Source organism: Moschus berezovskii, chromosome 22 (assembly GCF_049115385.1).
Source record: "Moschus berezovskii isolate FMDL1 chromosome 22, NW_MosBer_1.0, whole genome shotgun sequence".
In the NCBI taxonomy this organism is placed as follows: domain Eukaryota; kingdom Metazoa; phylum Chordata; class Mammalia; order Artiodactyla; family Moschidae; genus Moschus; species Moschus berezovskii.
In genome coordinates this window covers 3,051,193-3,078,765 of record NC_142481.1, presented here as the reverse complement: position 1 = coordinate 3,078,765, position 27,573 = coordinate 3,051,193, and the positions used below count along the sequence as shown (strand labels likewise).

Here is a 27,573-nt window from a genome sequence, read left to right as displayed (position 1 = left end):
CTGTCTCCTAGAGTAAAGATAGAGTGGGTTAGAGAGAGGAGAGAGTGCGCGCGCGAGAGACCTATATTATATATTATATATATATATATGTATCTGAAGGGAGCAGAGTGGGCACGCGGGGAGCCAGGAAGAATGCAGGACTGGGCGGCAGCGGCGAGGCCTTCACCCAGGCCCACTGGGGCTGCCGTGGGGGTCCCGAGGTGACCACCACCCTCCCGTCCAGCTGTGCCCCATCCTGCGGTGCAGATGCCCACACCCACACTCGGCCTTTCAGCTCAGGTCCACCTTGGGGGGGCCCAGCCCCCTCGCCCCGGACCCTGCACTTTGACCCAGGCTGGGAGCTCGATGACTCGCCACCCGGCCCAGCCAGCTCTTTTGAGGGAGCTGGGTTCCTGGTCTCAGGGGCCTTCCCTGGTGACATCACCCCAGGACCCGGCTGTACTCACCGAGACCTCCCATCTCCTACTGAGCCTGGGCGGGGATCTGGCTGGGGTCCCAATCCTCCTTCCGAGGGTCTGGGTGCAGCCCAGCTGCCAAGTGCCCTTGTCCCAGCCCCTCTCCACAGGCGGGCGTGCGTGTGCGCGTGTGTTCGTGCCGAGCTTCTGTTTGATATCGCAAACGTAAACAAATAAAGGAGGACAGTTTAAGACTCGTGCTGCTCAGACCTCGAGTTCGGGGACACGGGGCTGGGGAGGCTGAGCCGGGCCCACGCCAGGGCCTCCTGGGTGGGGCTTCAGAGCGTGGAAGTAGGGTCCTTGGCCTCCGTGCTCCGCTGGCGGTGGGAACTTCTGCTCGGCTGGGAAGGGTTTCCTGGAGGAGCCGCTGAGCGGTCCTTGGTCCCTGGCCCCGCCACCCCACCCCAGCCCCATCCACACACACACAGGCTGCGGGTGTTGTGGTGGTGGGCTTCCTGCCAGTCCCTTCTCACCCACCCACCCCCCCCACCCCACCCCCGTCACCCGCATGTCCAGAGCCCTTTCCCCTTGGTGAAGCAGTGGGGGTTGGGGGATTAGGGGCAGCCAACCAAGCAAGACGAGGCGCCAGGGGTCCGTGGCTTCCAGCGGAGACCGGCTGTGCTGTGCGCTGTGGCTGGCTGGACGTGGGGAGCCATCCCTGGAGCCGCCTGTGGGCTAGCACACTGCCCAGTGCCGCTATTGGCTGGGCAGGCCTTCTTGGGGGGGGCGTGAGGGGAGGGGTCGCCGCCGTCCTGTCCCTAGGCTCTGGCGTCCCCCGCCCTTCTCCCCTCGCTCATACAGGAGCGGCCTTTGGAGTTCTGCGCCCCCTTCCCTCTGAGCCGCCAGGCGCAGCCCAGTGGGAGGGGCTTGGCCGCCAGGCTCCCTAGGCAAGGAGGAAGCCAAGCCGGAGGGAGAGGCCATGGAGGATGGGAGACCCTGGGGTCCCGCAGGCGCGGTATCAGTGGTGCCAGGCAGGACTGTCCCAGGGCGGGGCGGCATCTCTCTGAGCCTCTTATCAGTCCCAGAGTCCACAGGACGCTCCTGAGTTAATGTGTAACCACACGCCGTCCCCACCACCCTCAAAGCCAGCAGTGCCCACATGCAGGCCACTGTGGGGGGCTGCAGGCTGACATGGACGCCCAGAAGGAGGGGCTGCCCCGGAAACCTCGCTTCTCAGCTCAAGTGAGCGCCGCCGAGTTGGGAACCGGGCCTGGGCTCCTGGGAACCCAAGTGACCTGGAAGAATCTGGGGGAGGGGGCAGGTTTTGTGAGCCTGGACGTCCTGGTGCCTGTTCGGCTGCCCCCTGCCCTGGGCAGCATGGCTGGGGTCCCCGGGCAGGGCTGGGCCTGGCCCCCAGGGGCCGGGAGGGTTCTGGGGGCGGCTGGTCCTGGGCGCTGGGGGCTGGGCTGCGTTGCAGCGGCTCAAAGGCCCCCTTACCCCGAAGCACCCACAGCCGCGTGTGGGCCTGGGACTGCTCCCGTTCTTCCTCGCCTGTGCTGTCTACCTCCTCGTCCAGAACTATGCGGACCAGCCGTCCTGGGTCAGCGCCCTGCTCAAGAGCCTGCCCATCCTCTACCTGGTGGGGTTCCTGGAGACCGCACGCCCCGACGGGGGCTACCGCTCACTCCTGCAAGGGGCCCTGCTGTGCTCGGCCGTGGGGGACGCCTGCCTCGTCTGGCCTGAGGCCTTACTCCACGGTGAGAGCGGGTGACGGGATGTGTTGCCTTGTCCCTTTTGGACGCCTCTCAGCGGGTGGAGGGTGGGATGCCATGGCGGGGTGGGGGGGGCGACTCCCCAACAGAACTCTTTGGGGAGCCCACGGCCGTGAGGAGACGCACCCAGACCCCGGTCCCCGCTGAGCGCCTCCCACATGGGCGCGGGCGGCGTTCGCCGAGGCCGCGTGAGCGCGCAGGGCTCGCGGTCTCGAGCACGCTGTCGGAGGCCAGCCTCACCGAGAAGGTAACGCCTGAAACGGGACGCAGGTACCAGCCAGGTGCCCCTGCAGGCAGAGGGCTGGCAGGTGCAGGAGCTGGGGTGTGTGCAGCCCCCGAGGCCCCCACAAGCTGGGGTGTCCTTCCGCGGGCGGTTTGGAGCAGAGCTGCATGTAACACAGTGCGCGCCTGAGGCGGTTGTGGGGCCAACGACCAGAAGAAGGGACGGCCGAGGAGGCCACCCTGGGAGACGGGGCTGTACGGCGAGGGTGCGAGCTGGCGCCGGGGGTCCGCCCTCGGCCGAGGGCGGCAGGGTGAAGCTGAGGAGCAGCAGGCTTTACCAGACGCCCCCCGTGTCTCCTGCAGGCATGGCTGCCTTTGGCCTGGCCCACCTGTTCTACCTCCAGGCCTTTGGCCTCACGCCCCTGAAGCCTGGCCTCCTGCTGCCCGTCTTCCTGGTTTTAATCCCCTACTACCGGCTCCTGCTTCCTCACGTCCCGCCCCACGTGGTCTGGCCCCTGCTGGCTTACTCCATAGTTCTGGTCGCCATGCTGTGGCGGGGCCTGACCCGGGGCGGGAGTGCCCGCTGGGGCGCCCTGCTGTTCCTGCTTTCGGACTCCGTGCTGGCCTGGAACACCTTCACCCACCGTGTGCCCCACGGCCACCTGCTGGTCATGACCACCTACTACTCTGCCCAGATGTTCATCACCCTGTCGGCCTTCCAGAACCCGAGGCTCAAGTCCCACTGACTCAGGGCTGAGATGGGCAGACGTCCGCCCTTTCTCTTCCTGCAAGGACCCACCCCCCCAGACCAGTGAAACCAGAGAAGCAGCCTTGGGGGCGAGAGCCAGGTCCCCAGACTCCAGTCTGCCAGTGCAGGTTCATCTGGAGACTAAACCGTTCCTGGAGTTCCTAGTCCACTGCTGAGTTCCCACTGCCTTCCCTGCGTTCTGATTTCCAGGCTCTCAGCCAGACCCATGCTGGGTTCCCCCCAGCCCCTGGCCTGCTCTGTGCCTCCAAATGCTCTCCGCGTGTCCCGGCCCTTTCCTGGTAGCCCTGATCTATTTTTCTGTTGCCTAAAGTAAAGTGGGCGTTGAACCTCGACATCACTATTCATTTGGGGAGGGCTGATCACAATAACAGCAAATGAGTCCTTTTCCTCCCCCTCTCCTCCCGCCCCGCACAGAATTTACCGTTTTAACCACTTTTAAGCTCATGATTTGGTGACAGTCCATTCGCAGCGTTGTGCTTTGAACAGCTGCTGCGAGCCCTCCATTGGGAACGTGTTTCTGTGTACAACGCAATGATGTTAACTGCCCACGGCTAGCTGCCTGTGGCGCAATCCTGGTGCCCAGGACTTGGGGGAGGGGGGCGTGGAGTAACACCCCTCCCCAATGCCCTTTGATGGCGGTGAGGATTCATCGTGTCAGTCGTCCAGATGAGGACGTTACTGAGCTGAGGTCAGGAGGAGGCTGGCCAGTGTTAGGTTCCTGTGGCTGCTGTCAGAAATGACCATAAGCTGGGTGACTTAACAGAAGTTAAACCTCACAGTTCTGGAGGCCACAAGCCCAAATCTCATGGTGCCAGTGGGGTGCCCTCCATCCAGGGCGTGCTCAGGGGAGGGTCCTTCCCGCCCCTCCCAGCTCCTGACAGCCCAGCCAGTCTTCCCACGGTGTTCTCCGCAAGGCTGTCCTCTCCCGGGGACACCAGTAGTTGGGATTTAGGGCCCACCCTAAGTCCAGGGTGAGCTCATCCCACGATCCTTAAGTTGATGACATCTCCAAAGACCCTGTTCCTAAACAACATCACATCCATAAAGGCAGGCCCGGGCTCAGGACTTGCGCACATCTCTGTGGGGACCACAGTTCAGCTGACTGCAATCACACCCAGTATCAGGAGAGGAGAGAGCTGAGGAGATGAGGAAACTCAGAGGGGGCTTGGAGGAGCGGGTAGGTAACCACATAGTGGGGACAGAGTACTGAAGAAGGAAGAACTCAGGTGTGGCCCTCATCTTGGCTGTGACCTTGGCAGCCCTCTGCCCTTTGAGCCTCAGGCCCTGCACATGAGGACAGAAAACAGAACTGCTCTCCAAACCCTGCTGTTTCTGTAGCCATGGTGTGGCTTTAGGGACTCTTATGGAGGAGAGGGGACTTCTACATCCATGATGTGCCTTTAAGGACTCTTAGGGCAGAGAGGGGACTTCTACAACCATGATGTGCTTTTAGGGACTCATGGCAGAGAGGAGACTTCTACAGCTATGATATGCTTTTAGGGACTCATAGTGCAGAGGGGATGGGGACTTCTACACCCGTGTTGTGCTTTTTTTTAGGGACTCATGGCAGGACACTGCTAAATCCAAGCTGTGCTTTAAAGGATTCCCCCCCCACCCCAGAACCCACCCTTGGTTTTTAGTCCCTGCCCCACCTACAGGCCAGGACCCCCCTACTCACCACAGAGAACTGCTTCAGGCCAGATGAGGCAGGTGTTCTGACTGGGGCAGGTGCCTTCTCTTCACAGTCTCAGATGCCGCGCTGGCCAGGGTACCTTCCTTCAGCCACCCACCCGCTTGGTGGTCATGGACGGCCTCCGACACTGCCCAGGCCCTCATCACTCTGTCAGCCATTGAGAGTGGGACACTCACGACAGAGCAACTGCAGAGCAGATCAAGTGAGCACCCTCTCCCCTCCTAAAGGGCCCCCAGAACAGCCTTCCACCCAGGGAGAAGTGCTCAGGAGCAGTATTTCCAGCCTCCATCTGTCTGAACCCCATGTTCTGATTTTTGAAACTGAGATAGGGTGACATATAACTGTACCCTTAAGGCACACTAGTGATACATGGATCCATGGATACGTCACAGTATGAGTACCCCAGGAATGTTAGCTAACACCTCTTGAATCATGATGTAACAACAGTTGCTTTATTGTGGGACCAATTAAGATCTAGACTTTTAGCAGCCTATATATATATATAGCATTGTTGTCTGTGGTCACTCTGCTGTGACCATGATCTGTTTGAAGGCGTTTGTATCCAATTCCTGAAAAAAAAAAAAAATTATGATGGCAGCTTTATTGGGATACTCTCAGGCTTCCCTGGTGGCTCAGACTATAAGGAATCTGCCTCCAGTGCTGGAGACCCAGGTTTGATCCCTGGGTCAGGAAGATCCCCTGGAGAAGGAAATGGCAATCCACTCCCGTACTCTTGCCTGGAGAATCCTGTGGACAGAGGAGTCTGAAGGGTGGGCTATAGTCCATGGGGTCACAAAGAGTCGGACATGACTGAGTGGCTAACACTTTTACTTTCTTCATTTATCACCCAACAGCTCACTCAAAACTGTAGATGTGGTTTTTAGTATATTCACAAGAAATTTCAACTAGCAATCTTAGAGCATTTTCATCACCCCCAAAAGAGACCCTATGCCTTAAACTAGTCACCCATCGCCTCCAGCCCAAGGCAATCACTAGCTTGTTGTTCAGTCCCTCAGTTGTGTCTGACTCTTTGTGACCCCAGAGACTAGCCCACCAGGCTCCTCTGCCCATGGGATTCTCCAGGCAAGAGTACTGGAGTGGGTTACCATTTCCTTCTCCAGGGGAGCTTCCTGACCCAGGGATCAAACTCATGTCTCCTGCATTGGCAGGTGGATTCTTTATTGCTGCTGCTGCTAAGTCACTTCAGTCGTGTCCCGACTCTGTGTGACCCCAGAGACGGAAGCCCATCAGGCTCCCCCGTCCCTGGGATTCTCCAGGCAAGAACACTGGAGTGGGTTGCCATTTCCTTCTCCAATGTATGAGGGAAACCCAACCACTAGCTTGCAGGATCTCAGTTCCTTGAGCAGAGATTGAACCCCGGGGTCATGATGGAGTGCAGAGTCCTAACCACAGGACTGCCTGGGAATTCCCCATAATGCGGCTTTAAATGTTGGTATTTCCAATGATTTGGGTTTTCAGGTTTTTTCCTTCTTCTAAATTGAAGAATAGTTGATTTACAACTTATTAATTTCTACACAAATTGTAGAAAAGTGTACAGAAAATTATACAGCAAAGTGATTCAGTTTTATATGTGTATATATATATATTATATATATATATATATATATATATGAATATGTACTTTGCTCTGCTAAGTCGCTTCAGTTGTATCCAACTTTTTGCAACCCCATGGACTAGCCTGCCAGGCTCCTCTGCCCATGGGATTCTCCAGGTAGGACCTTGTTTATCCTTCAGTGTTTGATGATGATAAACAATTACGACTCCACGCAATCGCAGTGTAGGGCTTGCTCCCCACACCCACCAACCAAAATCTCCCAACACCAGCTGGGCATCCTGCCAGTCAACTCCGTGCTGACACTATCCCACAGGTTGAGGACTTAGCCCTACAAAACTGACCCCCCTGCCCCCCTACCCACCCTTCAGATGCCAGTCACAGCCTGGGTTGTTGCCTGTGCTTCTGACCAACCAGCGATAAGTCAGATGTTCCCAAGACCCCCTCCTCGGGTTGGATTAACTTGCTAGAGCAAGTCACAGAATGCAGAGAAACGTGCTTGCTGCTTCACTGGTTTCTTCTAGGACATCACTCAGGAACAGGAGAAGGGAAAGGCACACAGGGCAGGGAGTGGGGAAGGAGCCTGGCGCTTCCGTGCCCTGCCCAGAGAGCCTTCCTCACCGGCTCTCTTCACTTTCAGACTGTTAAGTGAGATCACGGCTGCTTGTGTGTGCAGATCATCAGGAAGGTAAAGCCCTTATTAAAAGCCCTTCTGGACACCGGCGGTCTAGGGACAAACCCACAGTAAGTGTGGCTGCAGTTTTACTGAATGGCCTCAAAGGGCCGGACGTTATTCCAAGACTTGATGTGAACTCCCTTATTCCTACAATATATTTGCAAGGGATTGTGCCCAGTTCTGTCGATTTGGAATCTGAGTCACTTCGATTTGAAGCCACGTGCTCTCGGGCCCAGGTAGAATGGTGACGCGTGGGTCTGCAAATAGGGATGGTCTGAGGGTGGCTGGAGCTCGCAGGGGCAGGGGAGGCAGAGCCCAAAGACAGGACAGGCGATGAGATGCTGGCCTGGTGCTGAACCATCCACTTAAGGAGTGGGCATCTTCCCCTCCTCGAGCGGCCCCCTTGCTGCTGTCCCGCCCCGCACACCTGGGACCTGCGTCTTTCCTTCACCCGGCTGCGGGAAGCGGTGCCTTAACCTGGGGGCAGAAAGGGGATACCTTGAGGCCAGGCAGAGCCCAGCATCCAGAGGTGAGCACGGAGGCTGCAGGGCTGGGCGGGCCTCAGGCTACAAGCCTCCACTTCCTCCTCCTCCCTTCCTGCCCTGACCTGTGGCCTCACGCCGGACTGGGAGAGGGGAATTCTTGCGTGTAAAGTCCAGCAGGTGGAAGGTCCCGGGGCTGGGACACCTGGGTCCCTCGGCAGCGTCTACAGATATGACCGGGGCTGGCGGGGGCCTCCGGGCCTGGGGGAGCCTGGTGCTGCTGGTGAGTCCCCCAGACCCCGGGTCCGAAGGGAAGTGATGCTGGGGTCCCAGAACGCCGGCCCCATAGGGGGCGGGGCTGACCCTTCCCTGGAAAACAGGCTTCTGGATTGGGGGAGGTTCCTAGGGAGGCTTACATACACCTGGTCTCTCAAGATCCTGCTGTGTCTGCTGCGGAAGTAAACGTTGGTTATTGGCAAGACTCAGGTATTTTATAAAGAGAAGGGATTCAGGCCCAGGCCTTCCCCTCTCAGACCCAAGACTTCCGGAGCCTCAGCCCTTTCTCCCTGAAACCAGGGGTGCAGACCCCCAGCCCCTCATCCCTCAGACTCCGGGGTCCAGGCCCCAGCCTCCTCCCTCAGATTGGGTGACAGTTTCCTGGTTCCCAGCCTCAAGCTCTTCTTTCATTCCTGGTCTGTTGGTCCCTGCCCTTAATCTTCCAAGGCCGTGTTTTTCAGGAAGTGAGACCACTCAGTTTATCTCAGCACCTTATGCTTGAAGCCAACCCCAGCTCCTGAGTCCCTGGAGTCCCGCCCCTGCCTCACTACCCTGCCCCCCCCGCCAACACACACACACACACACACCAGATGAGGGAAGGTCGTGGGGGTGACCTTTGTCGGGGCCCAACCTGGGGGAGGAGGTGCGGTGCCCTGTTCCTGCCCTCCTGGAGCACTGACTCACAGGGGCCAGGGGCACTCGGGGAGGGTCACTGGCCGGCCGCCTCCCCTGGGGTGAAGCGAGGTGAGCCTCACAGTCTGATTCTCCCCTCTGGGCTGTCTCTAGGGCCTGTGCAGCTGGACAGGGGCCAGGGCGGCTGGTGAGTGACCCCTGCCTGAGTTCACAGCCCGCGCAAAGCCACCGCACCTCGACACCCATGAGCTTTGTGGCGGGGCGTTGCGGGGGGTGGTGTCTCTAACAGAGGACAAAGTGGCCATGGCAGGTGGCCATGGAACGGTCCTTGCCGGACACGGGGCAGGAGCGGGGGTGGTAGAAGGAACAGGACCCCTCTGCTCGCACCAGACCCTCCTTCCCAGTCCTCAGCCCCCAACTCCTGACGGGAAGCTGGCTGCGGAGGCCTGGGCCAGCATCTCTGCAGAAATCCTAGCCGAAAGCACGGCTCTAGATCCTTGTCCCTCAAGTGTGGCCTGTGCACAGGCAGTGGCCCCCAAGAGCTGACTGTGCGTGCAGAGCCTCCGTCCCACCCTGGGTCCCTGAGTCGGAACCCGACTGTCAGGAGGTCCCCAGGGACGCGTGTGCACGCTGCAGCTCGGGAGGCGCTGATCAGGACCGTGCTGTCTTCTGGGCCCATCACTGAGGCAGGCCTGGGAGCTCACCCTGAGGGTCAGACATGCCCAGCACCTCTCCCCTCCCCTGCTCCCCTGCTAACTCCAGATCCTTCTTCCTAACTTCTCAGCCTCCAGTGCCGTCAGCAACCTGTCTGTGGAAACTCAGACCAGCAGCTCCATCACCCTGAGCTGGGAGGTGCCTGGAGATTCTAAGCCTCAGAACTACTGGGTCCAGTGGACTGGTGACGGTAATGCAACTGGGTCTCAAAGCACAGCAAATACCAGTGTCACAGTGGAAGGACTCGACGCCGGGACCCTGCACGAATTCTGTGTGTGTGCAGTAAAGGATGGACTCAGTAGCTCCTGGGTGCCTCTCAGTGCCAGCACAAGGGAGAGGCAGCCGCCATTCATATTGTTGTTTGTTTGTCTTAATGGGAGGTGACCGACGGCGGTGAATGGCTGACAGGAGAACGTGGCACACTCCCTTGCCCAGGGTCCCTTTGGGCCACAATGAGTAGGAGATGAAGGACTATCCATGGGACTCAGTGGGGATCAGTCAGGGTCCTCAGCTAAAGAGTACAGAGCACAATACTAGAGAGAATCTCCCTCAGCAACAGGGGTGGGGGGCAGAAGCACATTCACTGAGCTCTGGGGTGGGCGTTAGGTACTGCGGAATGTGGATACGCTGACCCGCTGACCCTTTTCCTCCTAGTTCCCAATGGTGTCAGAGCCTTGAGTTTGGAGGCTCAGACCAACAGCTCCATCACCCTGCGGTGGGAGGCTCCTACAGGCCTATGGCCCCACTTCTATGTATACTGGGTCCAGTGGGCCAGCAGAGGACATCCCCAGAGGAAGCAAGATCCCCAAGGACATCAGGACAGCCAGATGGCTAGGACCAACGGGACTAACTATACGGTGGAGGCGCTGGTGCCTGGGACTTGGTACCACTTCAACGTGTGGGCCGAAAGCAACGGTGTACACGGTTACAAACAGAGCCTCAATGCATCCACGGGTGAGATGGGGCTCCCTTTTACCTGGTGGGGGGCTTAGGTCGGACCTGGGGGCAGTGAGAGGTGAGCGGACTCCAAATCCCATCAGGCCATGGTGTCATGATGTTGTGTTGCAGTGACCCGGATGGTCAAAGGTCTCATGGGAGTTGTAGTCTGTGGAGACCTGTGGCCTGTCCCCGTATGGTGGGGTGAAGAGGTATTCTGGTTTCGGGGAAGGAGAGGACGCCCTGGTTCTCAGAGAACTGGCCTGACTAGTGGGGAGCAGGGCAGTGGGAAGTCCCCCTGGATGGAGCCTCCCGACGCCTCTCGTCCTCCTGCACACAGCCCCGGATCCTGCCAACATCATCTCCTGTGTCATCACCTCGGGGGGCCACGAGGTCACCCTGACCTGGTCCTGCCCCCAGGGAGGCTACGAGGCCTTTGAACTGGAGGTCGGGGAGCAGCCGGGCCCCCAGAACAGCTCCTCCTGTGGGGATGCCGAGAAGGTGTCGTTACTCAGGCCGGCTCAGTCCTGCTCAGTCACCATCACAACCATCTGGGATGAAATGAGGGCCCCATCTGCCTCGGTGGCCTGCCACGCGGAGAGCGGGCGCGTGGGTGAGTGGGGCCCCGGGGATGGGGGACTCGCGACCTTCTCCCCAGACCCCTTCAGGCCCTGCTCTGAGGCAGGCCCACCCACGCGGGGGGTCCTCTCTGCTTGTGTTTGTTTGCTGCTTTCTTTAAAACAGCTGTGTTAAAAACAAATATAAAATAAAACAGCTCTGTTGAGATGTGATTCCTATAACATACAACAGTTCACCCACTGAAAGGGTGCAACCCAATGGCTGCTGCATATTCGCAGTATTTGAAGCCATCATTGCATTGGTTTTAGAACGTTTTCATCATCCCATAGAGAAAAGGAAAGTTGTCCTCTTAAGCCTTGTTGTTGTTTGGTTGCTCAGTCGTGTCCGACTCTTTGTGACCCCATGAACCGTAGCACGCCAGGCCTCCCTGTCCATCACCAACTCCCGGAGTTTACCCAGACTCATGCCCATTGAGTCAGTGATGCCATCCAGCCATCTCATCCTCTGTCGTCCCCTTCTCCTTCTGCCCTCAATCTTTCCCAGCATCAGGGGCTTTTCCAGTGAGTCGGCTCTTTGCATCAGGTGGCCAAAGTATTTCAGTTTCAGCATCAGTCCTTCCAATGAATACTCAGTGTTGATTTCCTTTAGGATGGACTGGTTTGCTCTCCTTGCTGTTCACAGGACTCTCAAGAGTCTCCTTTAAGCCTGTTACCCCCTGACTTCCCCGGCCCCCCACCATCACCCCCCGACTTCCCCGGCCCCCCACCATCACCCCCCCGACTTCCCCGGCCCCCCACCATCACCCCCCGACTTCCCCGGCCCCCCACCATCACCCCCCCGACTTCCCCGGCCCCCCACCATCACCCCCCAACTTCTCCAGTCCTCCACCATCCAGCCATTGACGATCTCTAATCTACACCTGTCTCTCGGATCTTCCCTAGAAATACAGTCACACAGTATGTGGTCCCTTGTGACCAGTTTCTCTCACTTAGTGTAATGTTTTTAAGGCTCATCTGCTCTTCTTATGTTGCTTCGTTGCTTTTTTAAAAATTGATTCTTTGTTTTTGGCTGTGCTGGGTCTTGGTCGCTGCGAGGGCTCCTCTCTAGTTGGGGTGTGGCGGTTTCTCACTGGTGGCGTCTCTTGTTGCAGAGCACAGGCTCTGGGGCGTGCGGGCTTCGGTCGTTGTGGTGTGTGGGCTCAGGAGTTGCAGCTCCCGGGCTCTGGAGCGCAGGCGCAGTAGTTGTGGCGCACGGGCTTAGTTGCTTCAAGGCCTATGGAATCTTCCCGGACCAGGGATCGAACCTGTGTCCCCTGCACTGGCCAGCGGATTCTTACCATGGAGCCACCAGGGAAGCCCCCGAGCAAGTGATGACTTTTGATCAGCAACTTGGGAACTAAGAGGCTGTGGGGCAAGGTTGGGTCAGTGGGAGGTCGGGGGGGGGCATTCTCCTCTCCCTTCTAGTCTACCCCGTGGGCCTCTGATCTCAGTCTGGGGGGCTCGGGACGGCAGGAACACAGTGCCAGGCTCTAACAGCCCCCACCCCGCCTTCCCCAGGGGTCATCACCGGAGCTGTGGTCGGCATCCTCCTGTTACTCATCCTGGTGGGCCTGCTGCTCTTCTTCCTGAAGAGGTGAGACTCCGTGCAGGGCTCATGGGGCACCTGGAGGGGGGCCTGGAGGACCGACGGGGATCCCTGGCCCAGCCTCATTCCCCTAGCCTTTTCCTCCCCTTGTCCTTTTCCCAGGCATAGGAAGAGGGAGAAGAAACCCACACCCAAGGATCTGGAGACCAGGTGAGCAGGTCTGGGCAGTGCCAGAGACTCGCTGTCAGGTCAAATCCAGTTGGCCACCGGACAGGTCGGAGGGCAGGACTAGAGGATCTGCCCGCACACGCCTTGAAGGTCCTGCCCCCTGTGGCAGAGACCATCATGCCTCCACCGCTGCCCGCCCCCTAAGCGCTCCGGACCTGTGGCTACGGAACCGCTTTCAGTCTCCCCTCTGGCACTCCCGCTCATTCATCCAATAGCACCTCCACCGAACCCCTGTAAAGCACCAGGCACTGTTGTAGGAAACAGCGACGGAAACAAAGATTCTTGCCCTTGTGGAGCTTACGTTCCAGCACAAGGACTTCCCTGCTGTTCCGGGGGCTGGAACTCCAGGCTTGCACTGCAGGGCACATGGGTTAGACCCCTGGTCGGGGACCTAAGATCCTTCAAGCCTCTAGGCAAAGCCAAAACACATGAGCACACAGGAAGCAGAACAAGTTGATGAAGGCCGTGATGGTTACGTGGAAACAAACAAAGCGAGAGGTGGGGCTAACAAGAGTAGAGGAATATTTTAAATGGGGTGTCCAGGAGAAGCCTCACTAAGCAGATGACTAAGAGAAAGCCATCTGAGGACAGACTTGAAGCAAATGAGGGGAAGAGCCCTGTGTCCACCTGGGAAAAGACATTCCAGGCCCCGAGGCAGTCGCCCTCTTGGGGTGTTGGGAAAACGAGGCGTGTCTCTGAGGCTGAGCAGAGTGTAGGTGAAGGGAGGAGGGTAGGAAGTGAGGTTGGAGAGGTACCAGGTGGGGTCAGATAAGAGTGAAGACTTTGCATTTTATCTGGAGATCGGAGTGTTTGGAAGCTTTTGAGTAGACCCGTGATACAGTTAAGAAGCAAAGGCAAAAAGCAGGGAAGCAGCAAGATGTGTTTAATAATGCAGACATTGTTAAGTGTCAGAGCAGGAAATGGTTAGAGGGAATCAGATTCAAGATGGCATCTGAGTCTTTAAACAGCTGCTGCTGCTGCTGCTGCTGCTGCTAAGTCACTTCAGTCATGTCCAACTCTGTGCGACCCCATAGACGGCAGCCCACCAGGCTCCCCCGTCCCTGGGATTCTCCAGGCAAGAACACTGGAGTGGGTTGCCATTTCCTTCTCCAGTGTGTGAAAGTGAAAAGTGAAAGTGAAGTCGCTCAGTCGTGTCCGACTCGTAGCGACCCCATGGACTGCAGATCTGGTTAAAGATTGGATGTGTTGGTGTGGAAATCAGAGAGGGCTCAAGAGTGACCTCAAGGCATTTAGCCTGAACCCCAGGAAGGCTGGAATCGCCATGACTCGAGGTGGAATGTCTATGGTGGGGGCAGGTTTGGGGGAAAAGTGTCAGGAGCCCAGTGTGGACACACTGAGTTTGAAATGCTTGTTGTATGTGCGGGTGAAGACGAAGATGAACAAGCCATTGGATAAAGTTCTGCAGTTCAGGAGAACATTTGTGCAAATATCTTCATCACTCTGGGTCAATCGTCATTAAATCTATGTTAGAACTGTCCCCAGGGATTAACAGAGGAGAGTCAGGGCAAGGAGTTAAGGAAAGCTGGGAGACCAGCTGTGAGGTTATTGTTCAGTTGCTCAGTGGAGTCCCACTCTGTCACCCTGTGGACTCCAGCGTGCCAGGCTCCCCTGTCCTTCACTGTATCCAAGAGTTTGCTCAAACTCATGTCTGTCGAGTCAGTGATGCCATCCAACCATCTCATCCTCTGTCGTCCCCTTCTCCTCCTGCCTTCAGTCTTTCCCAGCATCAGGGTCTTTTCCAGCGAGTCAGCTCTTCCCATCAGGTGGCCAAAGTATTGGAGCTTCAGCTTCAGCATCAGTCCTTCCAGTGAATATTCAGGGTTGATTTCCTTTCGGGTGGACTGGTTTGATCGCCTTGCTGTCCATGGGATTCGTGGGCACCAAAAGAAAGAGGGGATGGCCACCAGAGGTAGCTGCCCGAGGAGGAGTAAATACAGGTGTGGGAGCAATGAGGCCCAGTTGCTCCTTCGCCGTAGAATCTGTCCGGGCCAGCATCCCGCCCCAGTCACCCTCTGACCTCTCCCCTCCCTACCCCGTGTCCATTATACGGCACCTGTGACAAATCTCTGCACCCGCTGGATTCCACGGCTGGTCCCGCTTACACATCGAGCATTTTGCCCTCCTCAGCCTCAGTGTGCATGTCTGCACGTCCCAGCGACGACCCTCGGGGACTTGCAGGTGGAGGTTCCTGGAGGCTGGTGGGAAGCAGGTCTGAAGCTCAGGATAGGGAGAAGTAGGGACTGGAGATTTAGAAATCACAGATGAATGGGAAGCTACAGAAGTGGTCAAAGCCCATGAGAAGCGTGTGTCCAGTGGGAAAGGGGGACTCGAGAATGGACTCCCAGGAACGCCCCCCTTTTAGGATGGGTGGAGGGCAAGGGGCCCACCAAGGAGGAGGAGCTGCAGTGGCCCGAGAGGCTGGTGGTGGTGCCAGCCAGGAGAGGGTGCTCAGAAGAGGGTGGATCCGGAAAGAAACCAAGGTGCCATCAGTGGCGCCCAACACTGCGGAGCCCTGACTCGAAGGATGGCCTGAGAGGCAGCCTTTGGGAGTGGAGATAAGGACGCAAATCAGATAGGGGACTTTGAAAACAGTCCTTGCTCCCCTGGAGTCATGGTGCAAACTCCAGGCCGCGGTGCAGGGTGGGAAGGAAGCAGAGAAAACTGGCCTGCCTGAGGAGACAGAACGCAGAGGGGCGTTCTCGTCCATCTCACTGTTGCATAGGTATGATGAGACTGCTGGATCCGGAGGCAGACACCGTTCAGAGGCAGTTTACTGCACTCCCAGATCCCAGCGAGGGGTTACATGTTACACCAGGCAGGGCCACGCAGACACACACCCAGGGTCGGCTGGGAGGTGGGGGGACCCCTGAGGAAGAAGCTGTATCCTGGGTTTTCGTGGGGAAAAGTGGGCAATGCAAGCCAAACAGGTTCAACTGGAATCACCTCAGTGGACCCTGAGGGCTGTTCCCTGTCGCTGGTGGCGATCTGAGCAGATGGCCAAGTGTGTGATCCTGAAAGGGGCGGTGGTGAGGGTGTGCAATTTAATCAGTTCGTCAGGAAGGAGAACTGGGGAACTCCCTGGCGTCCGGTTCACCGCCAGGGCCAGGTTCAGTCCCAGGTCGGGGATCTCCTGCAGGCCACACAGCTCGGCCAAATTAATAAATAAAAATGAAAAGTGTAAAAATAAACCAAAACCCAATTACGTTAAAAAAAAAAAAAAGCAAGAAAAAAGAAAACGAGAACTGAACTGGTGAGCCTCCAGCCAGGGACTCGAGGCTGAGTCTGGACTGAATGTACTCACAGCAGTGCTCTGCAAGGGGAGGAGGCAGAGACACCTGCAGCGGGAGCCGCACGGGCCGGAGGACGCTTTTTTCGTCTGTGCTGGTCTTAGTGGCCCTGCAGGCTCTTCTCCAGTTGCAGAGCGCAGGCTTCTCACTGCGGTGACTTCTCTTGTTGCCAGGCACCGGGGATTGAACCTGTGTCCTCTGCATTGGCAGGCGGATTCTTTACCACTGAGCCACCGGGGAAGCCCCAGGGGATTACTTTTTTCAGTACGAAAGTGAGAGTAGCATGTGGAAAGAGGGAAGAACCATGGAGGGCCACGGGACTGGGGCCGAGAGATGGGCAGTGGCCCTAAAGGGCAGAAGGAACAGCTCTCCCTCTTTTAAAGTCACATCCCAAGGGACTTCCCTGGTGGTCCAGGGATTAAGACTCTGTGCGCCCAATTCAGGGGGGGCCTGGCTTCAATCCCTCCTCAGAGAACTTGATACCACATCACAACTAAGACCCGGCATAGTCAAAAAACAAATTCTGATCGTGGTAAAAAAAGATAGATAACCTATAATTCACCACTGCAAACTGTTTTTAAGTGTCCAGTTCAGTGGCACGAAGTCCACTCCCATTGTTGTGTAACTGGCACCATCATCTATCTGTAAAACTCTAAAAAAAAACAAAACACGGCTTTGTTTATTTAGGCCAAGTTGCATGACTTGTGGGATCTTAGTTCCCTAGTCAGGGATCAAACTGGCACCCTTGGCAGTGAAAGCCTGGAGTCCTAACCACTGGACTGTCGGGGGAATTCCCTATAGAACTGTCTTCCCTGGCAAAAGTGAAACTCTGTACCCAGTAAACACTAACTCCCCATTTCCCCTGTCTCCCCAGCCCCTGGAGACCCCCTTCGACTTTCTGGTTTTGAGTTTGATGACTAGCGGCCTCATAGAGGTGGAATCGTATTTGTCCTCTTGTGACTGGCTCATTTCACTCAGCATCAGGCCCTCATGTTCATCCCTGTTGCCTTGTGGGTCAGAATCTCCTTCCTTCTCAAGGATGAAGAACATTCCACCGTATACATAGAACACATCTTCTCGAGCCATTCACCTGTCAAGGGACACTGGGTTTGCTTTCGCTTTTTAGCTACTGTGAATAACGCAGCTATGAACATGGGTGTACGAGGACCTGAGACACTGCTTTCAATTCTTTTGGGTGTATCCCTGAGGACGGATTTGACGAATGGGGAATGAAACCTCTGATTTGCACCTCCCATGTTCATAGCAGCAGTGTCCACCATAGCCAAGATATGGTAACGACCTAGATGTCCATCAGTGGATGAATGAACAAAGAGGATGTAACTCAGAGTGTTACTGAGCCATAAAAAAGGAGCGAAATGATGCCATTTGCGATACGGTGGATGGACCTTTAGGGCATGATGCTAAGTGAGATTAGTCAGAGGAGGGCAAATACTGTGTGATATCACTCACATGTAGAACTGTAAAAATGGCTGAGGGAATTCCCTGGTGGTCCAGGGATTAAGACTCAGTGCTTTTACTGCCAGAGGCTTGGGTTCAGCCCATGGTCAGGGAACTAAGATCCTGCAAGCTTTGTGGCACAGTCAAAAAAAAAAAAAGAAAAAAAAATTTTTTTTAATTAAACCTCAGACTCATAGATACAGAGAATACATTGGTGGGTGCCAGAGGCAGAGGGTGACCTGGGTGAAGGAAGCTAAAAGGTCCAAACTTCCAATTATAAGCCCTGGGGAGGTACAGAAAAGAAAACAAAGCAAAATCCTCTCCTTTTATCCCCAAAACACGCGGTTAAAGGCAGTTCAACGACTCACCCCTCTCCCCGCGCAGGTTCTCAGGGGACATCCTGGCGGAAGACTTTGCCGAGCACGTCTGGAAAAACGAGAGGGACAGCAGCTGCGGCTTTGCCGAGGAGTTCCAGGTGGGGAGAGCCGGCCCCGCGTGCCCACCCGCCCCTCCCGCCCCTGTGGGCTGAGCGGAAGCAGGCAAGCCCAGCTGGGTGGCTCACACAGACATCCCCAGCCACCATTGGCCACCTTTTTGACTCTCACCCTGGTGTCGGGTAGCCGGGTCCCTCCTCTCACGCCTGCCCCCGTCACGGGCCCCTTCCTCCCCGTAGCCGTCTCAGACGACCCTGGGGACGGTAGGCACACGCGTCCTATCTCTGTGGGTGCTGGAGAACTCCCGGGGGCGAGGGGTGAGTGGGGTGGGCCGAGGAAACCCAGCGCCCGTTCACCCTCCCCTCCCTCTGCCCCCAGCAACTGGCCCTGGAGGAACGCGGCCAGCCCCAGACGGTGGCCTCAGCTCCGGAGAACAGCGCCAAGAACCGCTACAGGAACGTGCTGCCCTGTGAGTCTCGAGCCTCCGCCGTTCTCGCCCGCGACGTCGTCAACACCCTCGTCCCTTTTTCCCCATCGAGAGACAAAACTCCTGCCCCTGTGAGCAGGGAGCCCCTCGGCCTGCTCCTCCCGACGGGGTCCCTTGCCCCCTTCCAGCTCCCTGTGTCCGCCCGCCCCTACCTTCCCCTCTCCCTCTGCGTCGCTAACGCCGGCGTCTTCCCTTAGACGACTGGTCCCGAGTGCCCCTGCCGGCCCTTCTCGGACAGCCGGGCTCCGAGTACATCAACGCCAGCTTCATCCCCGTAAGGCTGGGGTCAGCCTGGGCTCGGGAGCCTCGGAAGGGAAGGGCCGGGGTTAAGGGGGACCTGACCCGCCTGCCTCCCTCCACCAGGGCCTCTGGAGCCCCCGGGAGTTCATTGCGGCCCAGGGCCCCCTGCCGCAGACCGTGGGTGACTTCTGGCGCCTGGTCTGGGAGCAGCAGAGTCACACCCTGGTCATGCTGACCAACTGCGTGGAGTCCGGCAGGGTGAGGGGAGCCCCGGGCCCTGGGGGGGCGGGGGCCGCCCTCCAGGCTGCAGCCTGTGATCCTGCCCCAGACACGGTTCCCGGGGTGGACCCTGACCCAACCTCGGGGGTTCCCAGCACAACCCCACCTCTCCCGCCTCCCCTAGTCCACCCACTGGGCCTCCTATGGGGTGGAGCTGCTCTGGAAGACCTAAGGAAGGGGGAGTCCTCCTGGCTGGGGTGGCTTTCCACTTGGTTCCCTGGCCGGGGCCGAGTCCCCATGCTGAAACCCAGAGCCACCCGCGGGGGTGCTCCAGGGGAGGGTCTCCGCAGCCTCCTGTACCCTGACCCACCCCAGTCTCCCCCCAGGTGAAGTGTGAGCATTACTGGCCTCTGGACGCCCAGCCCTGCACCCACGGGCATCTGCAGGTGACCCTCGTCGGGGAGGAGGTGACAGAGAACTGGGCGGTCCGAAACCTAAAGCTCCGCCATGTAAGCCCCGCCCCCTCGACTGGCAGTTCCCCCCCACCGCCCGCCCCCGCCTTGGCAGCCCCTCCCCAGAGCTCCCCCGTAAGTCGCAGTGTCCATCGCTCACTCCCACCGGGGACCTCTGTGTGCCCAGCGGTGCCCCCACCCATCAGAAACCGGCCCCGGACTGAGGTCCCCTCAACCCCTGCCTCTAGGTCCAACAGCAGAAGACTTTGCCCGTGCGTCAGTTCCACTACATGACCTGGCCAGACCACGGCGTGCCCCACTCCCCAGACCCCTTGCTGGCCTTCTGGAGGATGCTCCGGCAGTGGCTGGACCAGACGGTGGGGGGCGGGCCTCCGATCGTGCACTGCAGGTGAGGAGGGGCCGGACCCCCGCCCTGCGCCTCAGAATCCGGCCCCTTGGGTCCTTGGGGGACTTGTGGAGGAGGCGGAGGAGACCAGGAAGGCATGCAGGAGATGGCGGCAGGAGGGGAAGGGGTGGTGGTGCCGCTTGCGAGTGAGAATGAAGATAAAGGGATGGGAAAGAAGGGAAAAGACATAGAGGAGGCGGCCTGGGTGGGGAGGAGTGGGTGCAGGACAAGAGGGCCAGCCGCCCGAGGTCTTAAGAAACGTTTAAAACACCTCCTTGGGGAAACTCCCTGGTGGTCCAGTGGTTAGGACACGGTGCTTTCACTGCCAAGAGCCGGGTTCATTCCCTGGTGGGGGAGCTAAGACCCCACAAGTCTCACGGCTTGGAAAAAAAATTAATAAAAATGGTTCATTTTATGTTTAAAGAAAAATGACTCGCTTGGGAGCTCATCTGCTCTGTATGAACCCCAGCTGGTCACTTACTAGCTGAGTGTCCTGGGATACTGGGCTTCACTTCACTCGGCACATCGCCCCCTTTGTAAGATGGACACGCTCAGCTGACAGTTCCCACTTCTGAGGGGCGGGAGAAGTGCACAGAGGACATGAGGCCCCGTTCAGATAGAACTGTGCAGTCGTTATTACTTCCTCCTTAAGCAACCCCCACTTACACTGTAGCCTCCAGAAGAGCCCCACTAAATACCCGACCCCTGGGTACTCCAAAGACAGAGCTCTCCAGTCAGCGGGGGCTCCCGGCACCCCCGGGGCCTGACGTCTCCTTGTCCTTGCCTAGCGCTGGTGTGGGCCGCACGGGCACTCTCATTGCCTTGGATGTGCTGCTGCGGCAGCTGGAGTGTGAGGGTCTCATGCGGCCCTTTGGCTACGTGAAGAAGATGCGGGAGAGCCGCCCGCTGATGGTGCAGACCGAGGTGAGGGGGATCCCCAGGCGGGGCTGGGCTGGGCGGCAGGCGGGGAGAGCTGGCCTGAGGCTCTGGAGGGCGCCGCCCCCCCTCGCTCTGTCCCCAGGCACAGTACGTGTTCCTGCACCAGTGCATCCTTCGGTTTCTGCAACAGTCAGCCGCAGCGCAGGCTCAGAAGGGGGCCACCTATGAGAACCTGCTGATGGAGAAGGTAGCTGCTACAGAGGCCTAAGCTGTGGGAGGGCTGAGATCCCCGCCCTTCTAGATGCAGACTCTGCACCCCTGCTTCAGCCCAGATGCCTGGGCTCCTGGGACAGCTGAGGGCTGGGGTCCCAGACTCCCAGACCGTGAAGGAAGAGAGGGGACCGGCAGCCTAGATTTCTACTTCCTGGAGAGGGGCAAGCCCGGATCCTGGATTTCCAGTTCCTTGAAGGAGAGGGATGGGGTCCAGGAGTCTTGGTTTTTGTTTGAGGGAGGAGGAGGAGGTAGGGTCTCAAGGAAACAAGCTGAATTCTGAGGAAGAAAGGAAGTAATGAGGCTCCAGAATTCTGGCCACCTGAGGAACAAGGGTGGGCAGGGACCTGCCCACCTTTTACTCCAGAAACCAAATCAGTCTTCAAGAATCTGAGGTTTCCCCTTACCCTGTGGCCTGTACATATTTTTTTCTTCTATCTCATAACTTATTAAATCATGATTTTCCCCAGAGACACCCATCCCAGCAGTGGATTTCTGGCTCTGGAAATAATATTGGGGTGGGTTCCTGATGTATAGGTACCGAGGCAAACGTCCCAGGAAGGTAACTACAGGGATTCACAGTTGGCACCTGAAAATGTAGATTTGGACAGTTGAATCTCTCCGAGAAGGCCCAGGGTATGGGCAGTGTGGGTTCCGTGCCCTGAGCTAGGAGCATGGAGGCTTGCCTTCTGGGCCTGGCCCTAGGGGAACTTAGAGGGTGGAGTGAAGCCGATTTGCTGGTGAATTTCAGGCTTAGTCTCCTGTCTGTATATCTAAATATCCTGGCCTCCGGAGAGGGTCTTCTGGGTCCTAGAATCCGGTATCCTGGAGCCCGGTTCTGTGGGCAACCGCGGAGTCTGAGGTGGAGAGAAGCGGGCTGGATGCCAGGATGGCTAGACTAGAAGGCAGAAAATCCTCGGGACCAGGATAAATATCCGTGGGCGCCCTGGTGGCTCCAGGCTCGGGGGCTAGACTAGGGGCGGGGCGGCCTCTCCACCTACGGATCACGCGCGCGCGCGCGCGCACACACACACACACACACACACACACAGAGGCTCTCGCACACTCACATACAGAGGCGCACACGCGCGCACACAGGGGTGGCTCCAGTCGGCCGCGCCCCCGCCCCGCAGCGCTCCGCGATCAGCACCGGGGACAGCGCCAGTCACCCGCGTGCGGGGGCGGGGTCCAGGCGGGGCCGGCGCCTCTGTGTCTCTTCGGAGGGTCCTGCCTAGCCGCCGCACAGGTAGGAGTCGCTGGGACCCCCTCCCCAAGCTCCATCCTCATTCCCATCCCTAGAGAGATGCTCTGTGTATGTGTGTGTGTGTGGTGGAGGGGATACCGGGGGAGACCAACAGATGGAGGGGTAGGGCTGGAGCCTGATTCGGAGAGAATGGGACTTAGAGACAGGTGTGGAGACAAAGAGCCACAAGGAAGGGAGGCGCAGGCGAGGGAGAGGGTGCGAGACCTCGGGAAGACGGGGACCAGATAACTGGCAGAGGCCAGCTAACCCAGACTGGGGAGAGGCGAGAAGCCGATAAGGAGATGGACAGAAATAGGGAAGGCGTCGGTTTGGAGAGGAATGGTGGCCCAGGCGGTCACGAGGACAGGTGTGAAGACAGAGCTCGGGGCGCGCGGGCGAGACAAATAGGCTGAAAAGGATGCGGGGGCCCAGCCAAGGCAGCAGGCCAGCCGCCCGCCGCCCACATTCCCCGCAGGAGTGGGAGACGGAGGGCAGCCTGAGTCTTCACGCCCAGTTCTGGGGCAGGTGTGGAGGGAGGAGTCAGCTGCGGGCGCGAGTGCGGACCGGCAAGGCCGCGTCGTCCCTAGCTCCGCCTGTCTCGGGTATCTGGGTCTGGGGTCCCAGGCGGAACAGGGCTCGGAACCAGCTCGCCCCGCCGGGACTCCGCTTGTGTGCGTAAGCCCCACCCGTTGTCTTAGCAACAGGCCGTTGCCGGGGTAACCAGCACTCCCTTCACCCCGCCCGAGCTGAGCCAGCCGTTGCTCTGCGCAACCCGGTGCGCCGGTTCCCACGCCCGTCTTCGCCCACGATTGGTTCAGGCCCCGGGGAAGGGGCAGAAGTCATCCGGACTGGATTCCTGGGGGAACCTAAAGGGAGGGGGCGTCCCCTTAGACGGGAACGTGGTCCTGGAACCCACGGCTAGCCTCCGCCCTCCGTAGCAGGAAGGCTAAAACTACAACTCCCAGCATGCCTAGCGGTAGTCAGTAGTCGGTCGGTTCCTACACGGCCGGCCGCCCAGGGGCCGATGGGAGTTGTAGTTCTTTGTTGTTCGGCGGGCTCAATGGACTCACGGGGTGGGTGTGGGGGACTAGGGCGTTTGGGTGCCTCCACAGGAAGAACCATAAGACACCGTCGTCATGTTCCCGGAGCCCCCAACACCCGGGCCTCCAGCGCCCGACACGCCTCCTGACTCCAGTCGCATCAGCCACGGCCCTGGTGAGCGAGATGGGTGGAGTGGAGGGAAAGACTCTAGGGATTCTCGGGCGGGATCCGGATCGGGTGTTTTCAGGCTGGTGGGCTGGAAAATGCGGGCGAGGTCATAGTAGGAATCCTGGATTGGAATCTAAATGAAATGAATAAGGAACAGGTTTGCAAGAAAATGAAGACCCACATCAAGGGTGTGGAATGGAATGGAACCTTGGATTGGTGAATTGGAAGGTCTACCTCTCCCTTCTTTTAAACATAGGGAGACTCGGGGAGAGGTTAAACTATCTTAAAGCACAGGGGTTGAGCAGAAAAATTAGAATGAGGGTAGAAGTGGAGGAGAACTAATAAGCAAGAAAATCTAGATGGTGTCAGCCTGCCATAAGGCTTCAGTTTTATATATGAGATGAACTGGAAGGAAAATATGGGAATAAAATGGAATGGATATGCCTGGAGGAAAAACAAGGCCAGGATTTCAGCTAGCACATGGTCCAGGTCTGAATGACCGGGTTGCTTCTCGGAGACTCAGTGTTTGCTGTTTCCATGCCCTCTGCAGTGCCCCCCTGGGCTCTGGCCACCATCGTGCTGGTCTCAGCCCTCCTCGTCTTCAGCTGCTGTTTCTGTCTCTACCGGAAGCGTTGTCGGAGGCGAATGGGCAAGAAGAGCCAGGCCCAAGCCCAGGTTCACCTTCAGGAAGTGAAGGAGCTGGGCCGGAGCTACATAGACAAGGTGTGGCCTGACCCACTCCCTCAGCCCTGCCCGTTTCTGCGCCCATGGTCCTCTCAATGGCCCAGCAGCTCCCCTGTGTGTCTAGCCCTAAAGTGGATCTGGGGACCTGGAGATGAACCAGACATTCCCAAGAACCTCCAAGCAGATGGGCAAGTCAGACGTTCACACAGACATTCACAACACAGGGCAGTATGTGCCACATTAGAGGCAGTATGGGGCATATGGGAGCACAGAGAAACCAGCTGACAGCCCAGAGGGTCTGAGAAGGCTTCCCGGAGTTGACTTCTGTGTTGAATCCCAGAGGGACTCAGTTCACTGACAGCAGAGAGAATGACATTCTACCTCAAAGGAAGAGCACGTGCTGATGCTTGGAATCCAGATTCTGAGAGATATTTGGAGAACAAACTCGTTTTTCACAATAGCTGGGATACAGCATAAAGGTATCCTGTGATCTAGGCTTCCCAGGTGGTGCCAGTGGTAAAGAACCTGTCTGCCAATGCAGGAGACATAAGAGACGTAGGTTTGATCCCTGGGTTGGGAAGATCCCCTGGAGGAGGGCACGGCAAGCCACTCCAGTATTCTTGTTCTTTTAGTCTAGGCAAGACAAACACACTGCATGAGACTCACCGCATCTGTGTCCTACCAGGAGCAGACATCACTAATCAAACACTGACCAGCATACCTCCGTGTGTGTTGCCATGGCGCATCCCCGCCTGTGGCAGACGTCACTAGTCAAACACCGACTCTGCTTAGTCTGCAAATGTTCAGGTTTAGCCAGAGGGTTCTGTGAGTCTCCCTTGGCTTCTGGGCCTGGAGGACACCATTGTCAGGGGAGGAGTTCACCTGCCCTTGCCCCTGACTCCCTAAGGTGCAGCCAGAAGTGGAAGAGCTGGAGCCGACGCCCTCGGGGCCAGGGCAGCAGTTGGCCGATAAGAATGAACTAGGACGACTGCAGTATTCACTGGACTATGATTTCCAGACTGGCCAGGTGGGTGTGGAGGCGAGGGGAAGCTTTGGACGGGAGGGCTCCAGGAGTTTTAGTCCCTTCTTGGAGGAGGCTCCAGAAGGGAAGCTGAGACTAGGGTCCTCTCATCACTGTCCAGCTGCTGGTGGGCATCGTGCAAGCTGAGGGGCTGGCAGCCTTGGACATAGGTGGCTCCTCTGACCCCTACGTGCGGGTCTACCTGCTGCCAGACAAACGGAGGCGGCACGAGACCAGGGTGCATCGGCAGACGCTGAACCCTCACTTTGGGGAGACTTTTGCCTTCAAGGTGAGTTCGTGGCCTCAGGGCTCCGTGCCCCGCAGCCCGTCCCCAGTCTAGAACACTGGGCGCCACAGTCCCTTCAGCTTTTACTGGTGGCAGCTACCACCAGCTCTGTGGACTATTCCATTGGACTCTGTGCTGCCCCTTCGAGAGCACTGCTAGCCCCTGGACTGCTCCGCTGGCCCTTGGGCTGTCCCATTTGGGCTCCATGGACACCCCCGACTCTTCCTTTGGACTCCCACTGCCCCCACTCACCGCTTTCCACGTGGATGTGCTGCGCCTCACTTTGTGCTTTCTCTGCGCCCGCCCCTCACCCAGGTCCCCTATGTGGAGCTGGGGGGCCGGGTCCTGGTCATGGCGGTGTACGACTTCGACCGCTTCTCCCGCAACGATGCCATCGGGGAGGTGCGGGTCCCCATGAGCTCCGTGGACTTGGGGCGGCCAGTGCTGGCTTGGCGCGAGCTGCAGGCGGCGCCTCGCGAGGAGGTGAGCGCTAGTGGCCACGCCCCTAGGCCGGGCCCGCCCACCGCAGACCCGGGCCAATCAGAGAACAGACATCCGGGTGGGGCGGGGCTCGCCCCGGACCGTACCATTCCGGGCTGAGGGGGTGGGTCGCAGAGGGGCTGCAGGCGGAGCCCGGGATCCGGGGACCGGTCCCTCTTCCTCTCTCAGCAGGAGAAACTAGGTGACATCTGCTTCTCCCTCCGCTATGTCCCCACGGCCGGGAAGCTCACCGTCATCGTCCTGGAGGCAAAAAACCTGAAGAAGATGGACGTGGGAGGGCTGTCAGGTGTGCGGGAAGCCACAAACGACGGCGGTGGTGGGCGGAGCCGGGTCTCAAACTTAGACTCGCAGTTTCCGGGCCCCCGAGGGTCTCACGGGGGAGAGGACAATCAAGGCTGCCGTGGACGATTTAGATTCGATTTGGGCACAGAGAGAGGGGGACCTGAGGGGTGCGTGGGCTGTCGCTATGTTCTTCCGAAGAAGAGCCTCGGGCATTCTCCTTGGACTCAGCAGAGCGAGGGGAGCTATAAGATTCCTCCTCCCTCCCACCAGATCCGTATGTCAAGGTCCACCTGCTGCAGGGCGGCAAAAAGGTGCGGAAGAAGAAAACCACCATCAAGAAGAACACTCTGAACCCCTATTACAACGAGGCCTTCAGCTTCGAGGTGCCCTGTGACCAGGTCCAGGTGAGGGCACACCTGCCCATCGCTGCTGCCAGAGAAGCCCTTCCCCCTGAGCCCCCTGAGGCCCTTAGAAACCCTCGTTGCTAAGGGAGGAGAGCCTCCTTAGCAGCCCCTAGGAGCCAGGTCTTGGGGGTCTAATTGTGTTGTCAGTCTCAGTTTCCCGCATGAGGATCAGGAAGCCTCTTCCACCCCAAGCAAGACGGGATGCCCAGCGCCCGTAGGAGCTCTGGTTACTGAGAAAAAGAGACCCGCAACCTTAAGGCCAGGCCCACCCACCCATTTAACAGTCTTGAAGATGTGCCCCCATTAAGACCCTGCATCCTAAGGAGCCTCTGAGCAACAGAAGTCCTGAGAGTTTTTCTGCTTTAAAACCTGGTCGCAGGAAAACTCCAGTGCACTCCTGTAACCATCCAGCAGGGCCCTCACCCTCTCTCTCTCCAAGCTCCGGATGAAACCTTAGCCCAGGCACCTATGGAGGCTCCCCAGAATTCAGGGAGGGGGTCTCCTTAGCGATGATATCTGAGTCCCTCCCTGTGCGTTGTTACCCCCTTTCTGTCTCCTCTTCCTCCCCTGCCCATCCCAGAAGGTGCAGGTGGAGCTGACTGTGCTGGACTACGACAAGCTGGGCAAGAACGAGGCCATCGGGAGGGTGGCCGTAGGGGCAGCAGCCGGAGGCGCTGGCCTGCGGCACTGGGCAGACATGCTGGCCAACCCCCGGCGGCCCATCGCCCAGTGGCACTCGCTGCGGCCCCCTGACCGAGTGAGGCCGCCGCCAGCACCCTGATGTCCACCATCAAGCCCCTGACCCCAGGCCCCTACCCAAAGCCACGCCCATGCCCACCTTTAAGGCCAACACCCCCCACTCTACCCATTCCTGCCTTCTCCCCCACCATTATGCCAATCATGATAACTTGCCAACTCCCCCAATACAGCACATACCCAGAAGCCCCAGGGGCCCCTGGAGACAGGGAGGCAGTCTGGCTTCCCCCTACCCCAGGGTCCCGCCCTCTGCTTTGACAATCAGTGATCCCAGCCTACTATCCCCTTGACTCCCAATGCCCCTTTCCTGCACAGGATCACCCACTCCTGTCCCCAGTCTGATTCCTACACCACTCCTGGGACCAAATAAATACTCAGCAACTTTGCTGGCCTGGACCGATGCTCCTTGATGGGGGTGCTCAGGGGTGGGGGCTGGGAACCCAAGAGGGGCCCTCCAGGGGTGGGATCACACAAGGGCGAGGACAGGGTTGCCCATCCTGGA

At 58.3% G+C, this 27,573-nt stretch overlaps 3 protein-coding genes and 1 long non-coding RNA gene across 6 annotated transcripts; 3 read left to right on the top strand and 1 right to left on the bottom strand.

Moving 5' to 3' along the window:
• Nucleotides 1-12: 12 nt before the first annotated feature.
• On the top strand, nucleotides 13-3,490 carry TMEM86B (transmembrane protein 86B). The gene is made up of 3 exons (XM_055410720.2): nucleotides 13-1,637; nucleotides 1,900-2,152; nucleotides 2,753-3,490. The coding sequence occupies exons 1-3, from the start codon at nucleotides 1,587-1,589 to the stop codon at nucleotides 3,133-3,135; spliced, it is 687 nt and encodes a 228-aa protein (XP_055266695.1). The 5' UTR covers nucleotides 13-1,586; the 3' UTR covers nucleotides 3,136-3,490.
• A 132-nt stretch (nucleotides 3,491-3,622) lies between these two features.
• PTPRH (protein tyrosine phosphatase receptor type H) lies at nucleotides 3,623-20,693 on the top strand. The gene is made up of 15 exons (XM_055411167.2): nucleotides 3,623-7,865; nucleotides 8,645-8,678; nucleotides 9,276-9,395; nucleotides 9,860-10,159; nucleotides 10,482-10,754; nucleotides 12,277-12,352; nucleotides 12,467-12,514; nucleotides 17,683-17,773; nucleotides 18,111-18,201; nucleotides 18,417-18,493; nucleotides 18,583-18,717; nucleotides 19,065-19,187; nucleotides 19,379-19,539; nucleotides 20,325-20,460; nucleotides 20,558-20,693. Exons 1-15 carry the CDS (start codon nucleotides 7,815-7,817, stop codon nucleotides 20,681-20,683), a joined length of 1,842 nt encoding a protein of 613 aa, XP_055267142.2. The 5' UTR covers nucleotides 3,623-7,814; the 3' UTR covers nucleotides 20,684-20,693.
• Nucleotides 11,593-25,481, bottom strand: LOC148774268 (uncharacterized). 3 transcript variants are annotated; one of them, XR_016035876.1, is made up of 6 exons: nucleotides 25,381-25,468; nucleotides 18,372-18,524; nucleotides 17,904-17,986; nucleotides 17,667-17,724; nucleotides 14,607-14,748; nucleotides 11,593-14,466 (listed from the first exon to the last, which is right to left on the bottom strand). It is a non-coding gene; the product is annotated as an uncharacterized LOC148774268 (long non-coding RNA). The 3 variants fall into 3 exon arrangements; XR_016035878.1 differs by having other exon boundaries at nucleotides 11,593-14,411; XR_016035877.1 differs by lacking the exon at nucleotides 18,372-18,524 and having other exon boundaries at nucleotides 25,381-25,481.
• Nucleotides 22,930-27,467, top strand: SYT5 (synaptotagmin 5). Its single transcript, XM_055410650.2, has 8 exons — nucleotides 22,930-23,143; nucleotides 23,688-23,860; nucleotides 24,729-24,848; nucleotides 24,964-25,131; nucleotides 25,444-25,611; nucleotides 25,798-25,915; nucleotides 26,182-26,315; nucleotides 26,896-27,467. The coding sequence occupies exons 1-8, from the start codon at nucleotides 23,065-23,067 to the stop codon at nucleotides 27,094-27,096; spliced, it is 1,161 nt and encodes a 386-aa protein (XP_055266625.2). The 5' UTR covers nucleotides 22,930-23,064; the 3' UTR covers nucleotides 27,097-27,467.
• Nucleotides 27,468-27,573: the final 106 nt, after the last annotated feature.

Excerpts from the sequence above, each read along its gene's own strand:
- TMEM86B (XM_055410720.2), top strand. The coding sequence starts at position 1,587 with ATGGACGCCCAGAAGGAGGGGCTGCCCCGGAAACCTCGCTTCTCAGCT. Across the intron at positions 1,638-1,899 it reads AACCTCGCTTCTCAGCTCAA|CACCCACAGCCGCGTGTGGG; the intron begins GTGAGCGCCGCC and ends CTTACCCCGAAG. Across the intron at positions 2,153-2,752 it reads GCCTGAGGCCTTACTCCACG|GCATGGCTGCCTTTGGCCTG; the intron begins GTGAGAGCGGGT and ends TGTCTCCTGCAG.
- PTPRH (XM_055411167.2), top strand. The coding sequence starts at position 7,815 with ATGACCGGGGCTGGCGGGGGCCTCCGGGCCTGGGGGAGCCTGGTGCTG. Across the intron at positions 10,160-10,481 it reads GAGCCTCAATGCATCCACGG|CCCCGGATCCTGCCAACATC; the intron begins GTGAGATGGGGC and ends TCCTGCACACAG. Across the intron at positions 12,353-12,466 it reads CTGCTCTTCTTCCTGAAGAG|GCATAGGAAGAGGGAGAAGA; the intron begins GTGAGACTCCGT and ends TCCTTTTCCCAG.
- SYT5 (XM_055410650.2), top strand. The coding sequence starts at position 23,065 with ATGTTCCCGGAGCCCCCAACACCCGGGCCTCCAGCGCCCGACACGCCT. Across the intron at positions 23,861-24,728 it reads GCCGGAGCTACATAGACAAG|GTGCAGCCAGAAGTGGAAGA; the intron begins GTGTGGCCTGAC and ends TGACTCCCTAAG. Across the intron at positions 25,916-26,181 it reads GGACGTGGGAGGGCTGTCAG|ATCCGTATGTCAAGGTCCAC; the intron begins GTGTGCGGGAAG and ends CCCTCCCACCAG.